Below are 17114 nucleotides of genomic sequence, written 5' to 3' on the forward strand. Positions count from 1 at the left end.
ACTCAGAGCTAAAAATGAATGAAAAAGACACACAAATGCTGACTGTGTTGAAAAATCGCTGGTTATAATGAGAAAATGAGAATAATGAAGAGGACAGGAGGAAAAGGCAGCGGTGGAGGATGTGATGTTGGACGGGGTGGACTGCGGAGAGTTCAATGGCCTGTCTGGCCTTCCCCTCTTCAACCCCAGGCCATCCCCAGGACCCCTGGGAAATGTAGTCTTCTGGAAATGCAGGCTATCTTATTATATACTGTTAGTTTGTTTGTATATGCCCCAATCTTACAAAATGGCGCGCATCATTTCTGTTAAAAACAATCGGATTATGTAGCTCTTCACTGCTCATGTCACCGTGAATAAGAGTACTTTTATATTTTCTGATAAAACTCCATTTCCCAGCGTGCTTTTCGTCTGCTGCGCAGGCTCAGTGAGCGGAGACGAGGAGGCGAGTTGGTGGAAAATGAGTGGAGGGAGGCTGAAAAGACGAGTTCCCACCATGAAGTGCGTTTTCTTTGTATTAAAGTCGCTTTTTTGTGTTTTTTAAACGAGGAGCAGCTCCGGGGGGAAACTGGAGGATTTACAAAGCGTTTAAAAACTGTTGTATTTTTGTCGGAGCGCAGCCAGAGACACACCGACAACCGTTAGCCAGAATGCCGCGGGACAACAAAACTCCTCTCATCCAGAAGATCGCAAAACAAGCCCACATCACCTTTAAAGGCTTCAAGTCTTCTGCCAACGGGGACAATAACCTCGTCGCCGACAAACACAATGAACTCATCTCCTTAGTGACTGCGGCCAGAGCTGCCGACCTGAAGATTTCTCCCCGGAAACCCAAACCGAGCTCCGCCGCCGCGGGGCTCCAGAACCCCCCGGTCACCTACATGCACATCTGCGAGACGGAGGTGTTCAGCATGGGGGTGTTCCTGCTGAGGGCCGGCGCCTCCATACCGCTGCACGACCACCCGGGCATGAACGGGATGCTGAAGGTCCTAACCCTTACCCCCTAACCCTAAACCTGCTGAAGGTCCTAACCCCCTAACCATAACCCTACACCTCATGTCTCTGATAATCAGCCCGGTGTTGGCTCACTGTTAGCCTCTGTCTGTATTATGATGTTACTTTGTTCAAGCTAGGAGAGTTTATAAAGCCTGAAGTCACAATTTAATGGATTATATAAAATTTGTCGTTGTTATAATTCACAAAATGATATCATGTAATACTCTGATATCATGTAATACTCATCAATGTAGTTCTCATCACTCACCTACACATTACAGACATGTTTATATGTATTGTGTGCACATCAGGTAAATGATAACCATGGAGGTCAGGTGTGATCAGGTGATTTGATTCATTTAAAGCCGACTTGATTTAAAAAGTTGTGATATGATGTCATATTTTGTCATTTAGTGCGTCTAACATTCATCATTTATCATTCACAACACATGTCATTTATCAATGAAGGGGGGTGTCCTCAAGGCTGAAAGCAACAACAATCGGCTGATGAATTAGTAATGAAAGGGATCAAATGTATGTGAATGGAGAAACAGACAGCACAGTTAACATTCATCATTCACGTCACCCAACTGACGTTTATCTTTTACAGCAAGCATGTTTTGTTACTTCTGGTTGAAAAAGAAAGATCTTTTTTTCTTTTATTTTTCAACTGGAAGTTACAAAAGTTGCTTGCTGTAAACGATAAATGTCACTTGGGTGTTGTAAATGATGAATGGTCAGCAAGTTGACTATCAGAGAAATACTGTCTGGAATAAAATGTCAGTCAGGTTTATCACATCACATGACAGTGTAACACTCTGTTCTTTAATTCACATACATTTTATCACTTTCATTATTAATTCATAAGCGTTTTAAGTTATTTTTTGTTACTGTCAGCCTTGAGGACACCCTACAGATATGATAAATGGCATGCCTTGTGTTGTGAATGATACAAGATGAATGTAAGATGCAGCAAATGATAAAACATGACTCTTTTTTCATCCTATCACGACTTTCTAAATTTAAATGAATGAAATCACTTGATTATTTATCAGTCCATTTTTCATTTCACATGCATTTTCATCACCTACGTGTTTATCATTTGATTGTTGTCACTTGGATTCGTTGTGTGTGCACACTGACGACACTATGAACAGAGACTGTTGATGCACCGATATCAAGGCTGAATTATCACCTGGGTATAGCAGACAACTGTCCTGGGGCCCAGGTAGCCCTCAATAGCCCCAGCTTTACTGCACCCATTAATTTAGATTTGTTTGGGATCTGCATTATCAACTAAACTGGGTCCGGCATCATTAGCTGATTCTGTTGCCTCTCTTGTAAACGCTGGGACCCCCACAGACTAATAAAACAAGTCTTATTCTATTTTAGGAACTCATGTTGCACCAGGCTTGAAGGGAACCTGGTTGACAGCATCCATTTACAACAGGTGTCAGTAGGGACCAACACTAAAATTGTGGCCTCTGGGCCCCCTCAAAGCTTAAAGGAACAGTTCACCAAGTAATGAACATTCAGTGACTATGATCTACTCACCACCATGCTGATGGAAAGTTGGGTGAAGTTTTGTTCGTTCACAAAACATTTCTGGAGCTTCACAGCAAAATAGTGTTGCAGCATTCTCCTTTCTCCTCACTCCTGTTATACATACTCAAGACATCTACTGTCCTCAACAGGAGATGTATAGTGATAGGAGCAGATTTTTTTTCTGATTGTGAATGCAAGTCCTTACTTTGCTTAACGATCACACATACAAGTCAGTGGCTTCTGAGTCAGGTCCATGGTCACCTGTGTGTTAGTGTTAGCAGCAGGATTCTCCTCTAACTGTCGTCTTTCTCTTGTTCAGGTTCTCTACGGGAAGGTGAACGTCCGCTGTTTTGACAAGCTGGAGGATAACCTGACTGTCAGCGCCGTCCCGCCTCGTTTCGAGCCTCCATTGGCTCCATTCCAGATGGCCTCCCTGCGGCGCGCCGTGCTCCGATCAGTCATTGAGTACTCAGAGACCAGCGGGCCGTGCCTCCTCACTCCTGTACAGGATAACCTCCACCAGATCGATGCAGTGGAGGGACCGGCTGCATTCCTGGATATCCTGGCACCTCCGTACAATCCAGATGACGAGCGGGACTGTCACTATTACAACGTCCTGCAAATTGTTGCAGAGGGAGAAACCGATGGAAAGAGCAATGAGGAGCAGAAAGGAGAGGAGACGGATAAAGAAAAGGAGGCATGGCTGCTAGAAGTTCCTCAGCCAGAGGACTTCTGGTGTGGTGGGGAGCCCTACCCAGGCCCGACAGTCTCAGTCTGAATGAACCCTCACCCTAACTACACTGCATCATTTGACAATGATTATATAGAGATATCCATCCATCCACAAGGGGAAACTTTGTTTTTCCCCATTCCATAGTCGGGTCTATCATAAGGTCAAAGGGGACTGAGTGCCTTGCTCAAGGATGCTAAAGCAGGGCCGAAGCTTGTTGAAAGAGGAGCTTGAACTCAGACACTCTACACAGAATCAGGACCGCTGAACTGCCTTCCAAAAACAGTCAACAACCTCGTCAGTACTGAGGAACGAGTGAACCCAAGGATTTCACATTCCTAATATGGTATTTTTCTGTGATGATTAATATGCCTTGTACACAAATGAATGTTGTCAGCCAAATGTTGTGTGAATGCCAGGGTGTCATTAGGGTCTGTGATGTGTGGTCTCTGAGAAGCCTTCCACACAGAGGACTGCACATCGTTACATGTCTTAATGCCGAAGCCTGTAACTCCAGTCGTACCTGCCTTATTTGTGAATATTGAATGTATACTTATTAAGAGTGCCATTTCTATTGTAAACACTCCTTTCCTCTTCCAAAGTGCACACACTATATTATATGTACTTTATTTTATTTTGATGTTGTTTCCAGGTCTGGTCAGTTTAGGGGACAAAGCTGATGTTCAGCTGTTTCTACATATTCTGTGATGTTTCACTCCACAGTGATGTGGTGATTATCAGACTCACTCCACAGTGATGTGGTGACTATCAGACTCACTCCACAGTGATGTGGTGATTATCAGGGATGCTGAACTTGGTTTGCTCTGGGGCCACTTTTGCGAAATGACTGAAGGCCAGCAAATAAATAAACAATAATATTATTCAGATAACATGAACTAAAATTAACAGGCCAATAACTCATAGTAGTTTAGAATTCTTTAGGGCTGCACCTAAATTTATATTCACTAAATGGTGAAAAATGTTGATCCTTGTTTCCCACGGAAAGTCCAAGATGACGTCCTCAGATCTCGTTATTTGTCTTAGTTTACTGACATAGAGACTTTTGACCTTATTAACTTTATTTACTATTTGCTAATTGGCTGCTAATTTACTTATTGGTATATACAAACAAAAAAAATCCCAGTGTGAAGCAGTTTATCACCTGTGTGAATTAGAAAATGCTGGGCATGCCACTTGGCTTCCATAAGTATCCCTGGCATATATGATGCATTATATTGAAGACTGAACAAAGTCTTCTAACCTGGTCCAGAAAGTATCGTCTATAAAAAGTATTGTATTTAAAAATTTGTTAGAGAACTTAAATATTTTTATGTTATGAAACCAACACACTTACACTTTCTTCACTACTTCTTACATGTAGCTTGATAAACACTATTTCATTCCAACCTGTATGTTACATTACTTTACCTTATATCTTTATCCTCCTTTGGCTCAAATTAGACTTCACACAGGTCTATGTGCCAGTTTGACAATGACTCTGTTACTGTGATGTTGAATGTATGTGGAACAATAAAAAAAGATGGGAGTAATCATGAAACATGTCGTTTGTATTCTGTCTCATACTGTGATTCCTGGAGGGATCTTGATTACTTTGATTTTGGTCAAGATAATATCTCAGACACCACTGCTGGTGCACAATTTGGTTAATAATTTACAATTTCATATATCAACAAAGTTTCCCATGCAAACCACCACTCAAAGTCACGTTTTGAATGAAGTTTATCCATTCCTTATGAAGTTAAGTATGGTGGAGACGTCAATAGAGAGTAGGGTCTTTTTTGCTGCCACCAAAAATGGTTTGGTGGTTTTGCCTTAAAATCTTTTGAAATCTCCTCAAAAGCTTTTCAGAAATGTTAGGAAAAGTTGACATCAAATATCAGGATAATTTTTTTTACCAAATACCTCAATGTCAATATTGCAACAGTATCTTCAAGTCCAAAATCATCAGTAATGTGTACATAATGACTCAGTGCGTAAAGACCAGTTCTAGAACAAGTACTGCTGTACTTGTTCTAATAACAAGTAGAACAAGTACTCCAGTACTTGTTCTAATAACAAGTACTGCTGTACTTGTTCCAATAACAAGTACTGCTGTACTTGTTCCAATAACAAGTACTGCTGTACTTGTTCCAAAACGGTTGGAGGTGTTGTAACAGTGTTGTAACTTCTGTCTAAAAAATGAACCATAACTGAAGGTGAGTCTCACCTGTAAGAAATATACAGACAGTGTAAACAGAACTTCAACATTAGCCACTGGTGGAAATATTAGTCAGCTAATGTTCAAGATTTTAGATGAATTGTCATTGTACAACAAAAGATTATATAATGAAAATCCAGGTGTAGTTCCCTATGCTACACACACACACACACTCACACACACTCACACACACACACACACACACACACACACACAAACAAAAACTACTCAAATTGATAACAAAATAATCAAGTCACAGATATTAACTTCTCCTGATTGCATGTTGAGGATGAGTTCAGGAGTCTCACAGCCTCAGGAGTGAAGCTGCTCTGTTGTCAGATGGCGGCAGATACTTCTGTATCTGTTGTCAGATGACAGCACATACTTCTGTATCAAAGATGTCTGTTAGTATCTTTGGGCTCTGTGCAGACATCTCACCTCAATGATATCAGATGGGCACCAATAATGTTCTGGGAGCTTTCAAACACTCGCTGTAAAACCTTCCTGTCCTGTCCTGAGTTTTCTCCAGAAATAAGAGAAAAAAGAGCAAAAAAGAGTTGGAGAATAAGATTTAAAGATATGAGTTTTGGGCTCAAACAAAGTGAATTCACTCAAATCAAACCCTGACACTGACGGTGTGTGGCATTCTGTGAAACATGTCTGTATAGTCCTGGATGAACAATAATGGTCATTTGTCAACAGGCTAATATGAGTTACAACTAACCCAACATGAGTGAGTGGGTGTTAATAATGTGTAGAATTGTTCCCCCTCTATGTTTTTTTCTTTTACACCAAACACTATAATAAACACTATTGAGCTTTAGTTTTAGGGATCAGCCCTTTTCTGTTACCTTACAAACACTGTTAACATTTATAAAACGTAAAGTCCTGAGCAGATAAACACCATACATGAAATGCTTGGGACCCCACTGGTCAACAGACCTGAGATCTGTAGTTGGACTCTCTCATGTTACAAATGTTACACTGGAGTTTAATGTTAAACAGATAGAAGCTTGATAGATGTTTGAGAGAAAGTAAAATGAGTACAAAAAAGGAGAGGCAAATCCTTAAAACTGTGCAAGAAAACAGAGTGAGAGAGGATTCACATCCCGGCAGGACAATGACCCTCAGACAGAGTCAATCCAGACAGATTCGACCAAAGAAGAGGAGAAAGGTCAGTCACTGTCCGGGCGCCAAGTCTTCTCCCACACTTCAACACAATAAAGGATTTGTGGTACGACTTGAACATTATTGTTCATTTGTGGTCCTCGCTTAATCTTAAAAAAATAAATCTGTATAAACTTGAACACTTAGAAAATATTTATATGTGCTGGAGCTGAATTTGAAATCATTTTCTTTATACATGTGCAGGAAACCACCCTGAAGCCCAGAAGAGCAGGTTTCATCCCAGCTAGAGTGTGTCCATCAGCTCAGGAGGTATTTGTGTCCATAACTAAAACTTTTTTTATTGGTTAAGATTGAAGTTTTATTTCATGTACATGATCTTTCACTACAGTGCTAAAACTCATGATTTAGAGGCTTACGTTGACTGTCACTTGGCTTCACTAAGGCTCTGCAGACACAGTGACCCTGTTAATCGGGTCAGGGTCTGGGGCTCATATTAAATGCAATTATCCTCAATTTCCAGTGTAAAGTGTATCAGGCCAGTATATCAGTATGAGTAGTACATGTGGTGCAGCTTGAACAAGAAAAGCCGTTTGTTGGCAACTGCCAGTAGAGACGTCAGATATGTGTCTTTGTATCCTTATTGTCTGAATGTAACAGTCACTAACAGCTGGTTATATTATGAGGAAATGTTCCCTCATGTGTCGTGAGTCAGGTACAACATCAAAATGAACACTCCTCCAGATAATTAGACAAGTGCAGGTGCAGCAGTGCACACAGACCATCACGAAAAATAAAGAATGAACAATGACCAACTTTAGCCTATAGACTTGACGTGAATCAGTCTATGAATGCTTTACAACAGACTATCATATAGTTGTTCGGGTTGGAGGGTAGGTTTAAGTGAAGTGTTACCAGACCGACAGTGAGGAGAGGACATGAAGAACCGGCTGAAGAACAGTGACCTTCTTTGTCCAGCTCACGATGAACGTCTACAGTGTAGCTCATTTGTTCTTGTGGTCAAGTTGGCGTCAGAAGAATAGAGATGTAGCAGATTACTGCAGGCTCTACCGAGCTTCTTAAAAGCAAAAGTCTGACACTTTGAGGGATGTGCTTGTTTGCCGTCCTTGCCAGAATCAAATGTCCCTGTTTCTGTGTATGTGCAAGGACAGGTCATTAGCTTCTAGCTAAAGCTACTTTATTAACACTTGTGTTAACGTGTTTTGTAATTTGAAATTTGAAAGGAACTACGAAAGATAGTAATTCCTAAGTTCCCAAGAAATATATATGCTATTCTATGTTTATCAAAATGCTCCATTTTGGCCATAGACCTTCAGCGGGCCTCAAACAGTACAGTTGTACTGTAGCCACATGCTGTGACAACCAATCCAAAGGAGCTAATCACAAACAGCAACACAGTTGAAGCACAGGTAACAGATAAACATCAAGCATAACATTTAACAAACAATATGTCTGAAACAGAGCTGCCAAAGGGGGTCCCGCGGGCCAAACTGGGCCTGGCATAAGGTTCAGTTTGGCCCGCCAGATGTTTCTAGCAGAATTAAAAGAGATTATGATGGTGTAAAGTGTAAAATGATTGTGTAAAGTGTAAAAGTAAACATAATCTTCTGTGTAGGATTCCTAATTATTACGCAGGAGGTAAGCAACCTGCTAGAATAAATGTTTGGCTCATCAGAACGTGGATGTTAAAACTTTACATTTCTACATTTCTTTTGGTTGGAAACAGTTTGGGAACCACTGATCTTAAAAATCAATTAAATACAATGGAAACATGACAAAACAAAAAATCAAGACAGACAATGAATTAGAGGGATTTTATCAGTCTGCCATCAGTACTGGAAATGTTCCCCATTTTTCTGTTGTATGCTGTGGAACATCCATCATATCATTGATGATGTTCATATGGTTTTATAGACTTGTTGTTGCTTCATGTTGTGAGTTTAATGCCTGACAGTGGTCTTATAATAAACTGAGTGCTGAACGTGAGCAGCATTTATTCTCTGTTTTATTACTGTATTTCTTTTCTACACATCTGTGTGTATTAGATAACTCTCACTTTACAAAAATAGACACAGATAAATCAACACCTGAATAAATCTATACAAAGATAAAATGTAGCTGTTCTGATTCAGTCCTTTGGCAGAATTTTGCAATTTGCCAACATTCACAGAACCATAAAATAGTTCAGACAGGCCGTCTTCTTCTTGTTTCTTCTGAAGTGTTGAAGGACTAAAGACTCACTGAATGACCCAATACAGTCACATATCTCAGTCACTACAGCCCTGTAATGTGACAGAGAGCTGGTGTTAACCAGTCTCACCACAGTGTAGCTTCTTTGACTGACTGCAGATAGTTAGAGACATTAAACACCTGATATTGTTCAGAGCAGAAAGGACCTTCACTGCCTTAAAAATGCAGTTTAACCTGTAAGACAGTTCTGTACCGGCAGGGAACTGGGTCTTGTGTACATGGTAATATTATTTATCCATACTAAACCGTGATTACTGAACCACTGTTAGTCCAGTGAGACGGACCAGCACCACAGCAGTTTGTTCAATGGAATAAATAAATAAACAGTAGAATGAGCCTTAACATGATTTTTTCATCTGTTTCACTGTCATTATAAATCTGTAATTTAATCTATTTGTTAGATGTCATCACAATATAACATATATATTCTACTTATTAATTAATTATTTGATTAATCTATCTTATTACACAGATTCTTTGTAAATACTTTGTGAGATGTGTCAGAACAGAATCAGATTATAAATCAGATCAGAGGTGTCTCTCTGTCCTCTGTGACGCTGTCAGTGGCCCATTTGATAAAGAACCTTTTTTTATTTGTTCACATTAAAAGAATTTCATTCTTACATTTGTAAAAAATCTCTTTAACTCACATATGTAATGTAATGAGGCCTTAAAACACCATGAATGACTGCTACACCACATCCTGCTGTTTATTAACATACAGACATCTAGTAAATGGAACGGAACCAGGTCACCACAGCTGCCCACCGCTCAGAGGTTCAGGTGTGAGTCACAACACATGACACAGATAGAGGCAGCATCAAAACATACAATAGACACACAAGATACAGTGGAAAATATTCAGATGGTAAAAGTGCAGAAGTATGAACACTGAACACATGTCCTCCTGTCCTCCTGTCCTCATGTCGACCTGAGAGGGCTTAAAAACGTACACATAACGGCTCTTTTATAGTGTGATTCCAGTAGGCCTATATTAGCCTATACTTTTAGGTCAACAAATAAATGGATACTTAATTTAAATTAAAGTATCTGATAAATAAATGAATATATAAGGACCCAGTATTTCTCCACCCAAACTGTAGTAGTTGCAGGCAGTGTCGGGACGGCTTTGAAAATAATTTACCTTCATAGTAGGAAATACACTGTAAAGAAAATATAATTCAACTATAAACTAAATAAGTAAAATATGAAATAGGTGTGCTGCTGCTTATAAAATCCTTGCGATGGCCCTGGCAGACTGCTGTGACTCTGCTGTGGACTCTCTGCTGTGGACCTGTCTGCTGTGGACTCTCTGCTGTGGACCTGTCTGCTGTGGACTCTGCTGTGGACCTGTCTCTGTAACCCTCTCTCACAGAGTAAATCTCTGCTTTTAAATGTTCTACACTTTCTATTTGATTTTCTTCCTTTTCTCTAAACCTTGAGCCGGTTCACAAACGGGCGACCTGAACGCATCTGATGTGGTTGGAGATGGACACTCGATCATTTCGACTCTTTCAGCTGAAATATAAATTTGGTTCCTGTCGCTGACTTTTGCTCAAAGAACAGTTTGACAGCCTGTAAAAACAATTGGTTAAACTTTTACAGAGAAAAACCAGATCACGTCTGTTTATAACCTGATGTGATACCTAAATAAAAAGTGAGTGGGTGTAAACTGAGTCAGAGATGCCACGGGTGACTCAAGGTGGGATTTACCCGATTGACTTTCCAACACAAGGCTTTTCTTATAACACACTTGTAATAATTGTATCTGCCACTTTCAAACAAGCGACGTTCGGGGTGCCATGAGCGCATCTCGGTTGACTCCGCTGCCCCGCGCTGTTGTTTCAGTTATGAGTAATAAACCAAACTGTGTTTATCATCCGCAGACATTTAATAAGTCTCAAAACACACATCACAACAAAAATGTCAAGTCGGTATGAGTTCAACATATTTATACTTCAACATTATTTTACACGTGAACCACAGCTGCTGGACACTTGAAGTTACACGACACGAAATGTGTACAAAAATATAATGTCTTTACATATTAAAGGACAAATATACATTGTATTAGAAGCGTCCTTGAATCAGTCAGTGTACAAAAGGACACACAGCAAGGCACTAAAGGGGAAATGACGTCCTCAACAAACATGTTAGAATCAACACATTGTCAATTTAATAACTTAAAACAGATTCCTTTCAAAAAACATTATTGCAGTTATTTCACATTTAAACGCACAGCCTGTTGCGCGCGCAACATATATTGGCGACATTTAAAAAACAATCCCCTTTATATTACAACCGCCCATGTATATTCTTATGAATTAATGGCTATATTTACTTTTATGTTCAGTAGACTGTGCAGGCAAAGTGCATTCGTGTCAGTCTCTCTGTCAGTTCTGGAGCAGGAATGGCTGGATGTGCGTAATTGCGCACGTCTGCACAGGAGTTCTGATCCATTCCCACCCCGGTGTTTATGCTAGTTCACAACAATTTCACAATCATTGTTTAAGAGTTCTTTTTATAAGGGGTTAGTGTGCGTCACGCTGCCATGGTGACAATAAAGTTTTTTCTGGGAAAACTACGAACAGATCCCGGTGCCTGCGCTGATGCCGCCTGACGGCCGCTCCACCACGGAGCTGCTGGACGAAGAGGAGGACGTAGAGGAGACCGTGGAGGACTTCCTCTCCTTCTGCCGCAGGTGGATTTTAGTGTGTCTCTTCCTCTCGTCGCTTCGGGCGAACTTGCGGCCGCAGTAGTCGCAAGCGAACGGCTTCTCTCCCGTGTGCGTGCGAATGTGCGTAGTGAGGTGGTCGCTGCGGCTGAAGTTGCGCATACAGATCCGGCACTGGAACGGCTTGTGTCCAGTGTGGATCCGGATGTGTCTCGTCAGTTCGTCGGAGCGAGAGAACCGCCGGTCACAGCCCTCCGCCGGACAGGGGTACGGCCGCTCGTGGATGGGAGTCTTGCTGGGTCTGTTCGGGTACTTTCTGGGCCGCAGGATTGGCCTCAGGGGCAGGTTCTGTGGGCTGTAGGCAGAGGGGATCCTCGGCGGCCCTCCCTCGGAGCCACCTCCACCCGGACCCCCCAACGTAAAGTTCCTGATAGTGTTCAGGGGGGTCAGGGGTGGAGGGACACGGAATGAATCGAGCGGACATGGACCGAATGGTTTCCGATCTTGGATACCTGCCGTGTGCATGTCCCGCTGGCAAGCCGGCTGGAAGAAGCCCGAGTAGTCGGGGATGATCGGGAAGAGCCCCGGCGCATCTGAGCTGCCGGGCTGCTTGGGTGAAGAGTAAGAGGGGGGCGGGTAGGAGGCGATGGGGCAGGCAGAGGTGGACAAAAACGCCGAGGGGTCCTGGTACATCTCCCCGCAGCCAGAGGAGGAGTATGGAGGCGGTGGGGAGTACAGGTGGTGGTGGTGGTCCATCTCTGCCTGGTTCTGAGCCGCCATGGTGCAACTCAAATTTCCGCTGGAGAAGTGATTGGGAGATCCTGAGGAAACCGGGGAGGAGGATGCTGAGGAGGAGGGAGGAGGAGGAGGCGGCGGCTGGGCCACGTTGAAGATGCCCGAGACGATGTTGATCACTCCCTCGGGGTTCCAGTTACCTGGATACTGGGAGTCGATGGAGAACTTTCCCATGTAGGTGAAGGTCTGGTTGCGGTGGGATGCGGGCTGAGAGAAGCCGCTGGAGTAGGAGGAGAGGTCCAGAGAGCGCTTCTCTACACTCATGTCGCCCATCAAGCCATCTGCAGACCAAAACAAAACAGGTCATTAGTGAGGCAGCACAACGACATTAATTAAGCTGTTCACAGCACACAGGGAAGTGGGCTTAAGTGAGCGAAAGCTGCGTCTCTGCTCCATTACGCACAGACTCTGGTCTGTTGATGTACGAAACATTTTAATTAACTTTTTTTAACTACGAAAGTCTAAAGCAAACAGATGGATCTTCTGTATTTGAGGTCTGCAGTTGTAATCAGCACAGTGAAACATTCAGGATACAACTTTTTATAGATGAATGAGCCATAGTGTCATCTTACCTGCTCCCACATTAATCTGGTCGTAATGCGCTCCAAGCTCGCTGTTGGGGAAGATCGCCACAGAGGTCGGCAAGCCGGTGGCGATGTCATCCACGGAGTACACACTCTCCGCACCGGGATGCATGAACCCCCCGAGATTCACCGGCACTTTCTCCAAAGTTTTAGCCGTCATCGTGGACGGATCGCTCGCTCTCTCCTTCTTGTCTTTCTTTTCTTTTCCTCAAAGCTTTTTACCAACAACAGTGTAGAACCGGGCCGGCCGTGGGTCACCACTGCATGTCCCTGTGTGTCAGCGGCTGTGAGAGGATGGGCTCCGTGTGTCTGGCGCGGTTCATGCGCTCTGCTGTCAAAGTTAACACCGTGTAAAGTAACTGTTATTGGGAACGGGGGCCCGGACACCAGTATGTATATATGGGGAACCTTTTGAATACGGCCGCTACGTCATTACCCAAATATGGAGTGGGAGGGGTGATGAGCGCTAGAGCGGAGAGGCGCTGCCGCTTCTGATTGGCCGGGAGGCTCCGTGACGATTACAAAGGGAATCACTTGTGAATGGAGAACCCGCCGCTCCCGGAGAGATAAACACACTTTTTCCACTCAGTGCCACACACACATACACTGACACAGAACAACACAGCAGCACACAGAGACACACAGAGCTTTAATATCTCCACGTTTCATTTAAATGCCATTTATTCTCTGTATGTTTTCTCTGTTTGTTCCGTCTGATCGCACCCTGATGTGAAAAGAGGAATTCCGGTTGTGCTTCTTAACCCATAAAAGGGTGAATCCGGTAATTGGGGCCACCCCCCGTTCTCCATATTTGGTTTTTATTCCGGAATTATGATAATCGGAAAGTGACGAGTTTTGCCGAGCTGAGTGTGAGAGAGAGAGAGAAAGTCGCTCTGCCATAACCACAAACAAATGAAACGGACAGAGGAGCGGAATTTACTCCTTTGGGTGCGATAGGCTTCACGGGCTCGGAAACTTGTGTCAGTGCGATTTGACTATGCTCTAGGAAAGAACAGATTCACTGAGCAGTTAAATATAGTCATCTACAGATATTTAAAGCCAGCTGAAGGAAACCAACAGACTATTTATAGAGGCAGTGGTGGTGGGCCATGACAAATAAACAAATAATTTTAAAAAAAAACATTTATGATCCATCAGTATAGTAATGTTTGATAGTCATAGTATGTGTTTTATCACATACTGCTGATGCTCACACGACATTATTTTTATTTATTCTTTTGTTTTTTATTTTCCTCGAAAATATTCTAATACTACAGAATCTGTTAGGGTCTGTCCATTAGTCCTCAGAGAGTTGTGTGCCCTCCTGTGGCCTTCCGAGGAATTGTTACTCGCACGCACACACACAGAGAGAGAGAGAAAGAGAGAGAGAGAGAGAGAGAGAAAGAGATAGAGAGAGAGAGACTCCTGCCCTGTTTTTATCTTGTAAAGTCCCTTCGTGGGTGGAGAAAGTTCACAGACAGAAAACAAAAAATATCGGGCACCTTGGGTGGAATATAGTTTCCATTCTGTGTGTTTGTGTGTGTTGCACAGCAGTATCACACATAGCCACTGTCATGCTGCGATCTAAATATAGGCTGACTACTGATGATGGGCTGTCCATCCTTTGAAAAGTCAAATGTTCATTGATGATGTCAGAGGAACCTGTTACCGGCCCTGCTGCTGCTGACACTGTGCGTACTGCAAACTCTTTTTCACTACATGGATGGCAAAAATCTACCTCGCTGGTTGACAAACACTAAATTAACCAAATATTAGGAAACCAGAGGATCGAGCAGAGTGGACCGACTCTGAGATAAAATCCTGCCCAGCATTTATCTTCCTCACATGTGACTACAGCAGCCAGGTGACACAACAGTGCACTCAACAAAAAGAAATAAAAGCAGACAAGGTAGAGAAAATACAAATAAAATGTAAAAAATCAATTGAATAGAAATTAAAGCAATATAAACTAGCAGAGCGCATACCTCCGCCAAGGCCCAACAGTTAACTTTTGTACTCACTCATAGATACCAGCCACCTAAATATGCCACATTATTTTCATCAACATCCATTAATTATTCCCCGAGAAATTAATGAAAATGTGGAAAAAGGTTCAATCTCACAATGTTAAAGAAGATGAGAAAAAGTTATTTGATCCGTCCCTTTAACCAGATCCACATCTAAAGTCAATGAGGTCCATTCAAGACCCATCCTCCATCCAATCTGTGTGGAAATCTGTTCTGTAGTTTTTGTGTAACCCTGCTGACAAACCAACCGACCAACAAACCAACAAACAGTCACAAGGACACGGCTGAAAACATTTGGCAGTGTTAACACAAACGTATCTATGTCATACAACAGATATGCTTCTTTATGTCATGATCTCACCATCTGTCTGGGCAAATGATGACATATTGTAACGTGTACATTAGAGTGGCACTCTAAAGGTAGACACACTATTGGTCATGTATATAAAAATGTCCTTAATCAAATGGAGATCTAATTAAGTTAGTTCTAATTCAGTTTGGACTGAAAAATAAAAAAAGATTTCTGGAGGTATTTAGAAATAACAAAGTGTATAATATCTATGTTCATGTGATAAAGTTTAATTGTACACCAACTGTATTTCAAAGTGTAAAGTTAATCTGTGGTTACCTCCATAACACAACTCAAAACTAAACAACGTGTGTGCAGTTACAGCCGGGCCATGGACAGTCCAGAAAAACTTTCTGTACTGCCCTTGGTGATGACTTCTGTTCTAGTGCCACCATTAGCACCCAGAAAAAAACCTCCCAGAACATCACTGATACCATCTACAGAGCATCAGTGATAAGGGTGAAGTGAGATGTCTGCACAGAGACCAAAGATACTAACAGAAAACACCCACCCAGCCACAGTCTGTTCACCCTGCTGCCATCTGACAACAGATACAGAATCTTATTCTCCATTTTTTAAACTCCTTTTTCTCTTATTTCTGGAGAAAAACTGACAACAGATACAGAAGTATCTGCCGCGATCTGGCAACACATACAGAAGTATCTGCCACCATCTGGCAACACATACAGAAGTATCTGCCACCATCTGACAACACATACAGAAGTATCTGCCGCCATCTGACAACAGATACAACCAGACTACAATATTATAGTCTGTTTTATCACATGAAAACATGCCTGTTTTTATTGTGTCAAAAGATTGAGTTATTCCCTGAGTGACGGCTCTTCAGATGTATTCAGATGTTTTTGATTCTTGGTAAAAACCACATTTTCACTTCTGTAACCTGAATTATTGTTTGCTTCTATTCTTTCACTTCTCTTATTTTAGCTTTTAGACTTATTCACTCTGTGATTTACTCTGCACACTTCACTTTTCAGTTTAAGACTTACTACTTACTAATTTATACTCCCCTCCACTATCACTGCTACCAATGCTTGTGTGTCATACTTGTCTACTGCTACTGCTAAAAATAATGATAGAAATGATGAAAGTGAAAGAAGGGCACTGATATGTCATCAATTCTACTTTTAAAGCCAGTGGTTACGTGTCTTTACATCTCACATAAGGTGTGACTAATGAGCCAGCTGTTTGAATAGCTTCAGAGTCACATTCACACACACATCTTTCACATTCATCAACGCAGCGGTCAATAAACCTTGTCAATAACTGCTCTATTCATCTAACTCCTGCCTGGATGTGTGTGTGTGTGTGTGTGTGTGTGTGTGTGTGTGTGTGTGTGTGTGTGTGTGTGTGTGTGCGTGCGTGCGTGCGTGCGTGCGTGCGTGCGTGCGTGTGTTCTGTTATCAGGAGGTCGGAAATGGCAAAGAAAATAACACAGACAGAGAAAACTCACCATCTTAACATGTTCATCATGGTTCATGGTAGCTGTGTGAAATACTTGGCATCATAGTTGAGTCTGTTCAGGTTAGGTTAGGGTAGGGTTATGTGGAGCAGGTGTCACACTTGATTGCCCCTAACGTTTAAACAAATGAACGAACATCTGGTGTCTGCTGTACATTAAATTGAAATTGTGGGAGACAACATTTACCAGATATTTCAAATGAACTCCGAAATTCAGTTTTGTGTCAGTTTTCGAAGCTACAAAGATTGTTGGACAACCCCCTCCAGTTCCACTGTCGGACAGTCGGGTGAGGAGGTTTTTAAAATGCCGTTCGGCTGTAA

The 17114-nt window shown here is 42.1% G+C and overlaps 2 protein-coding genes across 2 annotated transcripts; one reads left to right on the forward strand and one right to left on the reverse strand.

Annotated features, from left to right (window-relative positions):
* Positions 1–439: 439 nt before the first annotated feature.
* Positions 440–4826, forward strand: adoa (2-aminoethanethiol (cysteamine) dioxygenase a). Its single transcript, XM_084342105.1, has 2 exons — positions 440–983; positions 2858–4826. Exons 1-2 carry the CDS (start codon positions 648–650, stop codon positions 3314–3316), a joined length of 795 nt encoding a protein of 264 aa, XP_084198231.1. The 5' UTR covers positions 440–647; the 3' UTR covers positions 3317–4826.
* A 5924-nt stretch (positions 4827–10750) lies between these two features.
* Positions 10751–13335, reverse strand: egr2b (early growth response 2b). Its single transcript, XM_084342135.1, has 2 exons — positions 12924–13335; positions 10751–12632 (listed from the first exon to the last, which is right to left on the reverse strand). The coding sequence occupies exons 1-2, from the start codon at positions 13093–13095 to the stop codon at positions 11464–11466; spliced, it is 1341 nt and encodes a 446-aa protein (XP_084198261.1). The 5' UTR covers positions 13096–13335; the 3' UTR covers positions 10751–11463.
* Between the last annotated feature and the right edge of the window lie 3779 nt (positions 13336–17114).

Source organism: Pagrus pagrus (assembly GCF_965226575.1).
Source record: "Pagrus pagrus genome assembly, chromosome: 21".
Lineage (NCBI taxonomy): Eukaryota > Metazoa > Chordata > Actinopteri > Spariformes > Sparidae > Pagrus > Pagrus pagrus.